At 38.0% G+C, this 8,111-nt stretch overlaps 1 protein-coding gene across 1 annotated transcript; it reads right to left on the bottom strand.

Annotated features, from left to right (window-relative positions):
• Positions 1-4,049: 4,049 nt before the first annotated feature.
• On the bottom strand, positions 4,050-6,237 carry exd1 (exonuclease 3'-5' domain containing 1). The gene has a single exon (XM_027139871.2). It carries the CDS (start codon positions 6,146-6,148, stop codon positions 4,679-4,681), a length of 1,470 nt encoding a protein of 489 aa, XP_026995672.2. The 5' UTR covers positions 6,149-6,237; the 3' UTR covers positions 4,050-4,678.
• Between the last annotated feature and the right edge of the window lie 1,874 nt (positions 6,238-8,111).

Here is an 8,111-nt window from a genome sequence, read left to right as displayed (position 1 = left end):
AGGAATGAACTTGAATCACGGACATTCCACATCATAAAAATGCGACCACAAATGAACAATTGGTGTGTTTTGCGAGGACTAAAAAACTCTGAGAACTTTGGGTTTGTTTGAGAAAATACATTGTCCAGTCATTACACTCAATGAGGAACAATAAGCTCATAAAGACTCTTTTACCTCTATGACATAAAAGCACTTTTGTTCTCTTTTAAATGTCTTTACATCTACAGGGAGCACATAAAGCATGACAAAATAGTGAATGCTCCTTAAAACTAAGCAAAGTGTCATGCTTTGGCCTTCAAAGAGGTCAAGAGAAGGTCGCATCAATCACCGGTGGAAAAAAGGCCTTGTGTCCGTCCTCCTGCTCTCACTCAGCATCTGAGTGATGACGGCCTTGCTCCAGATAAGAGCCGATCCATTGGCCTGATTTGTGGGCAGCAGACCAATTTCAATACCCGTCTGTGTGCTGATAGATGAGGCATGCCTTTGATAAAGGGCCAATTTGCCGCAGGGCCGATGGGAACGGAATTGCTGCAGTTGCCTTTATTTTGTCTTTCTCCGCATTTCAGACAGGAGTAGAGCTAAAGAACAGAGAGAGAGAGAAAAAAACAACATAGAGTGGCAGGAAGCTTAAATTACCACCGCCTCTTTATTAGCCGAGAAGACAAAGCTATCTTTTTCTTTAGTTCACTGACTCAGTTGAGGGGAATTTCTCAGACGTTTAACGTTTCAGACGTTTACAGAAAGAAACATATGTGATAACGATAACACGTCTCTGGAAATCTCTCAGCATCACGCTGTGGGCGAAAACTACAGTCTCTTCCTGGAGCAATCATGAACAGCCAGAGGCATGTTACGTTATTTCATGCTTCTAACTTCCTAATGAGATTATGCAGGAGGAGAAGGACATCGATGGGCAGGAAATTCATTAGAGTGGAGGGGAGACTGTTAATCTGCCATCGACAGGCTGCTAAAACCTTAGTTTATAGAGTACAATTACATAAATATTGGCTACATTTACTACATCTGAAATTGATGACAATGAAAATGGCGCTGTATTGTATATGAGGGTGGGAAAAATGACAAGGACTAAATTCAATGTGTCTCTCATTAGCATCTGATATAATAACTCTGTTATTCCAAACAAAATCATGCATACAGTCATATGCAAAGTTTAGGAACCCCTGACAATTTCCATGATTTTCATTTGTAAATATTTGGGTGTTTGGATCGGCAATTTCATTTCGATCTATCAAATAACTGAAGGACACAGTAATATTTCAGTAGTGAAATGAGGTTTATCGGATTAACAGGAAATGCGCAATATGCATCAAAATGAAATTAGAAAGGTGCATAAATTTGGGCACCCCAACAGAAATCACATCAATATTTAGTAGAGCCTCCTTTAGCAGAAATAACAGCCTCTAGATGATTCATATAGACTGTAATGAGTGTCTGGGTGAATGTATTTTGGACCATTCCTCTTTACAAAACATCTCCAGTTCAGTTAGGTTTGATGCTTGCCGAGCATGGACAACCCATTTCAAATCACCCTACAGATGTTCAATGATATTTGAAGAACATTGCAATTGTTCCTCTTCATAAATGCCTGAACAAATTTTGAGCAGTGTTTTGGGTCGTTGTCTTGTTGAAATATGGCAGAACTTCAACTTTGTGACTAATTCTTCAACATTATTCTCCAGAATCTGCTGATATTGAGTGGAATCCATGCGACCCTCAACTTTAACCAGATTCCCAGTACCGGCACTGGCCTCACAGCCCCACAGCATGATGGAACCATGGGTAACAAGCTCTTTTCTTTGTCTCATCACTTCACAGCAGCTTATTCCAAAATGAAGTTGACTTGTCCAAATGTGCGTTTGCATACCAGTCAAGAGACTCCGTTCATGGCGTGTGTGCAGAAAAGGCTTCCTTCGCATCACTCTCCTGTACAGCTTCACCTTGTGCAAAGTGTGCTGAATTGTTGAACGATGCACAGTGACACCATCTGCAGCAAGTTGATGTTGTAGGTCTTTGTAGGTGGTCTGTGGGCTGTTTTTGACCGTTCTCAAAATCCTTCGCCTTTGCCTCTCCAATATTTTACGTGGCCTGACACTTCTGGCCTTAACAAGAACTGTGGTGCCTGTGGTCTTCCATTTCCTCTCTATGTTGCTCACAGTGGTCACTGACAGCTTATATCTCTCTGATAACTGTTTGTAGACTTCCCCTAAACCATAATGTTGAACAAGCTTTGTTTTCAGACCAGCCATGTTGTCACCCTTTAGAGGAGAGTCAAAAAGAACAACTGCCAATTGGCCACCTTAAATACCTTTTCTCTGAAGTTCAAGGCTTCAAGGCTCAAGGCTTCAAGGCTCAAGGCTTACCAATTGTGTGTTCTAGTAGTTACAGGTATTTAAATCAACAAAATGGTAAGGGTGCCCAAATTTATGCAACTGTCAAATTTCGTTTTGATGCATATTGCACATTTTCTGTTAATACAATAAACCTCATTTCACTACTGAAATATTACTGTGTGTTTCAGTTATTTGATAGATCGAAATGAAATTGCTGATCCAAACACCCAAATATTTATAAATTAAAATCCTGGACATTGTCAGGGGTTCCTAAACTTTTGCATACAACTGAAAACACCTCAGTCTCGATGAAACAGAAAGTCAGAGGTGGAACCAATGCGGGTCCTTAATACTCATACTGTTTGTTCATCACATTTTATTAACACCCCTACACATTCTTTACTAGATCTCTATTCATTTCAAACCACAATGATCAGTAATATATATATATATATATATATATATATACACACACACACACACACACACTTACCGTCCACTTTATAAGGAACACCAGTACATTCAAGCAAAACAAAAAAGAAAGAAGAAGAATCATGAAGATCCAGGTCATGGGCTAGTGTAATGTTTACATCAATGGGTGGTCCTTATAAAGTGGACGGTAAGTGTGTGTGTGTGTGTGTGTGTGTGTGTGTGTGTGTATATATATATATATATATATATATATATATATATATATATATATATATATATATATATATATATATATTACTGATCATGATAATCACAATTTACAACCATGGTGAAGAGAAAAGCATCTCAGCATGCACTAAACATCAAATAAATGGACGACAACAACAGACCAAGCCCACACTTGGATTTACCCTTCAGCCAAGAACATGTATCTATGCCCATCATAATCACATGGACTCACCCAAACTGGACAGTTAAAGATTAGAAAAAATAATCACCTGGTCCTTTGTCCAGTCTTCAGCTGTCTAGTTTTAGTGCATCTGCACCCATGCTGGTCTTATATTCTTGTTGTCCAAAATGAGAAAGGACAGAGGAGTCATTAAAATTAACCATACATCATAATAAATAATCAAATAAATGAGGATGTTTTTTCCTTGGTTATAGCTTTAGCTATAGCTTGGTCAGACTGTTACAGAGAGCTGACACTAGAGACTCCTTCCATCAAAGAAGAGAGCACTAAATCAACGATTACGCTTTTCTCCTTGTTAAATAAGATATTTTGAAATCTGTTTATTATATTATTATATAAACGACACCGGACAGAACCCTGTGATTTGCAGCTCTGCTACTGTGAGAACTGCTATTATAGAAAATGAATAGGCCTCCACTGAACACAGCTATAGGATAAGCAGGACTATTATCTCTGACTGCAGTTCGGATAAAAGTGTTTGCGAAAAGAATAAAAGGCAAATGGATTCATTGCTCAAATGAACAATGTGCTGTGAAGATGTTTGTGAAGGATGGATGCCTTCGGTTCAGGTCTTTTTAATTAAAGTCAGTAGTTCCTCTTCATTAAACTCTTTATACACAGTTGTGTAAAGGGTGGAAATTACAGTAGGTTCTGACAGGGCCACATCTCAGCGATCACTTCATCACGGAGTGACTTTTTCAGCCGCACAGTGTTAGTGAAAGGAAGAACATCAGTCAGTGTGCGGTTTAACAGCTGCAGACCGCTGGGCCTGTCCACGCTGACTGAACGGCACATGATTAAACACGACACTGAACATTTATTGTAATGAGGTACAGTAATGAAAACAGGGGCATTACAACATTCCTGCTGCATTAGTATCACCCTCCGAGAGCTACAGAACATTTAACACTAATTATTAATCAGTTACTCGTTAACTAAACGGATTAAACTCAGCATTTGCAACATTTTTTATATTCTGTAAGCAACACTGCCCTCTACTAACACAACAACAGTACTGCAGCTCAGTCAGAAATAAAATAAACCAGCATAGGCTAGAAGGCACATTCATGAAATTACATTTTTTTAAATAAATAAATAAAGTATTTCTGCACTTATCTTTAATCGAACTAAAAAAAAGTGAAACAAACAATGAGCATGAAAAGAAAAAAAAAATCATACAAGCAACAAGTAACTTTTAAGGCTTTTTTTTTTTAATTTTCATGCTAATGAAGCTAAGAACTAAGCCACCAGTTTAGCATGGTGCATTTGTAAAAACATCAAACAAATATTTTTGCATATAAACAAATTCAAATCATGCAATCAAGCAACAGTTTGAAACAATAAACAAAAAACTTCACAAAGCCAGCTGAGGGAACATCAGCATGGAGCTTCATTGCATATAACTTTTTATTCCTCTTTCATTTCCTTAGTAACAACTGTTAAAAAATCCTCTCCCCATGACTGGCTGTAAACACATCCCATTTTGAGCTACGCCTCCCATGATGGAGATAGGTCCTGTCTTTGCAGGGCTTTTTTGGAGTACTGCACTTTCTCTGAAGGGTACTACAGGGCCAGGAAGTACAAGTCCCCGCCCTAAACTTGGCATAGTAGTGGTCTCTTCAACACTCAGCACACTTCTTCCTCCTAATCTTGAGGTTACAGCAGAATAGGGACCATTTTTCTCAGCATCCAGGCTGGATTCCAGCATCTCAGGCTGTTCCTGAATCTCTGACTCTGGCTCTGAAGTTGGCTTGATGCTGTAGCGGTCCAAAAGTCCATCCTCTGTGATGTTATAGTGGTCCAGAGCCCATTTCTGTCTCGTGCTTCGGATCACCTCAATCTCACGCAACTCCTGAGGGAGCTCCAGGCCAGTCTTGCCAATGTTCTCTGTGCGTACAGGATTTTCCTGGGCGGTCTTTAGATAAGAGTCTACCAGACTGGTGTAGTCAGACATGAGGATGTCCAAAAGCATAAGACGAAGAGGCTGCAGGTGGATCACTGACAAAGCCATGACTTTTAGGAGCGGAGCAGGACAAGGACGGACATACCAGACTTCTTTGTTTTCCATACAGAGCTTATCTTTGATGCTCAGAGAGGACAGGCGGGATACAGGCATTTTCATGTTAAGGGTAATGACCTCTTGTAGTGTGCTCACCCGTGTGGGCAAGAAGCCCCCTGTCTCTGTGTAGAACTGCATCACATCTGCAACCTGCGTATCAAACACATTCACCAAGTTCACTCCAAACTGCACAATCAGACACCCAGCGATCCTCCGGCAGTCATGCATGACCTTTAGGATGTCCGTGCTCTCCAGAATCTTAGATAAACCATTTCTAAAAGCTCGAGCTCCAAGCAACAAGATGTCAAAGAGGTACACCTGTTTTTTTACAGCTACCTGCAACCAGCAGAGCCTCTCATTCTGGAAAGAACCCACTCCATCCAGTCCAATCCCGATGACCTTCTGCTTCTGGATGTGTATGATTGCAGGACCAAACTTCTCATGGAACTCGTCTACAACCACGAAATTCACAATCTGCTTTGTGTCGTCATCATCATCATCATCATCATCATCATCATCACCACCACCCATCAGCTTGTACCTGTAGGGCTGAAACTCGCCCAAGCTCAGCTGGTCCACCTTAACATGATCCTCATCACCCAGGGCATCTTTTTTAGCTGAGGAAACGAATTCAACATTCAGGATTTCTTTTCCGAAGAAGAGTTTAGATCCCATAAACCGGCTGCCGCTCTGAACCTCAACAACGTCCTCTAATATTACTGTTTTGTTCAGATTAATGCGCTGCACGGTGCCTTCAAACGTGCTGCCTTTTGTCGTGAGCCGGATGCGTTTCCTTTTAAAGCTTTCTAAAAACTGATAGTCGTCTAAAGACACCATTTTTATGTATGTAACATAAATAAACACGTGAGCTTCGTTGGTGATTTGGGTTTAGTATGTGTCGTAAAAAACTGACGTAAAGCGACTTTTACAAAAGAAAGTAAGTGTGTTAAGGGATTAAATGTCGGCAAAATAAAATCTAAAAAAAAAGAAAAATGTTATGAATTTTTTAATAAACACATTTATTATTTATATTGTATTTATTTTATACAATACTATACATATATATAATATTTTATTAGTTTTATGTTATATTTATTTTATAAAAAATATAAATTCTCAATTACCTCATTTTTTTTTAAATGTTAGAGAAATTACAATTAAAAGAAACACAGAGGTAAAACTTTTTTTTTTAATGATGCATTTTTTGTTTTGAAATTTTTAAATCTCTACTATACACTGTAATACTCATCCTGGTTTTTAAATGTAATGTACTAATTTAAATTTTAAAAGCTCTGATGCTAGCACCTGTGTATCTGAGCAGAAATAAAAATTCATCAGACCAGGTTATGTTTTTACACTCGTTAACTGTCCAGTTTTACTGAGAACACGTGCCTGCGAAATATCTGTGTTCAATTCAATTTAATTCAAATTTAGCAGTATTTACAATTGATGTTGTCTCAAAGCAGTTTTACAGAACATAAACCTAGAACAAAAGGTTATTATAAATAATAATATAAATATTAATTTAATACAAAATTCAAGATAAATATTAGATATATTTAAATGTGTTTGTATTTATTCCCAATGAGCAAGTCTGAGGTGACTCAGTCAGCAGTGGCAAAGAAAAACTCCCTTAAATGGAAGAGACGTTGAGAGGAACCAGACTCAAAGGGGAACCCATCCTCATATGGGTGACACTGGAGGGTGTGATTATAAATATACAGTCTGATAAATGTTGTATTGATGCAAAAGACCACATGGAGTTGGCATCTCCTCTATAGTATCACAAAGTCTAATTGGAGTTGGTAGATCTCTAGATGCCTCAGGATTCTCAGAGCCGGCCTCATCTCAGTGGAGGTCCAAAATCTTTATTGCACAATCAGAGCTGATACAATTTCTGGATGCCTCGGGATGAGAGAGGCAGTGGAGAGGGATTAACGCAGCTTCTGTCGATAATATTAGCAAGCACTATGATAATGTGCATTTGGTCTGATGTAATAGTGCACAATTTTATGGGATGTATTATGTGTACACCTGACTAAAAAGATGAGCTTTTAATCTACATTTAAACTGGGAAAGTGTGTCTGAGCCCCGAACACTATCAGGAAGACTATTCCAAAGTTTGGGAGCTAAATACGAAAACACTCTACTGCCTTTAGTCGATTTAGATATTCTGGGAACTACCAGAAGTCCTGTTCAGTGACAGTGTGGAGTGTATGTGGTGACTGGGGAAATAAACAAACAAACAAATAAATATATAGAACAAACAAACAAACCAACAAACTACACAGATTAGTGTTCAGTCATAAATCATTTAGCTTTGCAGTGAGTTTGGCCTGAGTGATGGTGCGAATAAAAAGGACCTTTTTGTTTGTCAATGTAAGATTTAGTTTCTCACTCACTTACAGTAAGTGATTTATCCTGGTCTGTGATGCAGTGGATCTGAAGCTTCCTTTATTAACTCTGTGTGTGAGGGTGGGGAATGCACTCTATGTGCAACCCTAAATTAGAGCTCATTTATCTTAGCCAAGCAAATTAATGGCATGTTTTTGGGATGGGGTCAGGAACATAAATGCATTCTGGTAAAAACAAGTGACTTATTTATTTTTTAGTATTTTTGTTATCACATATATATATATATATATATATATATATATATATATATATATATATATATATATATATATATATATATATATATATATATATAATTTTTTTTTCACTTAAAAAACTGCCATACAAATGTTTTTCAATTTTCTTTCAAATGCTATGGATTATTTAATGTTTTTATAAATACAAT

This window comes from Tachysurus fulvidraco, chromosome 21 (assembly GCF_022655615.1).
Source record: "Tachysurus fulvidraco isolate hzauxx_2018 chromosome 21, HZAU_PFXX_2.0, whole genome shotgun sequence".
Classification (NCBI taxonomy): domain Eukaryota; kingdom Metazoa; phylum Chordata; class Actinopteri; order Siluriformes; family Bagridae; genus Tachysurus; species Tachysurus fulvidraco.
Note: the sequence above shows the minus strand (reverse complement) of the source record. Positions and strands in the feature narration are given on the sequence as shown.

Excerpts from the sequence above, each read along its gene's own strand:
- exd1 (XM_027139871.2), bottom strand. The coding sequence starts at position 6,148 with ATGGTGTCTTTAGACGACTATCAGTTTTTAGAAAGCTTTAAAAGGAAA.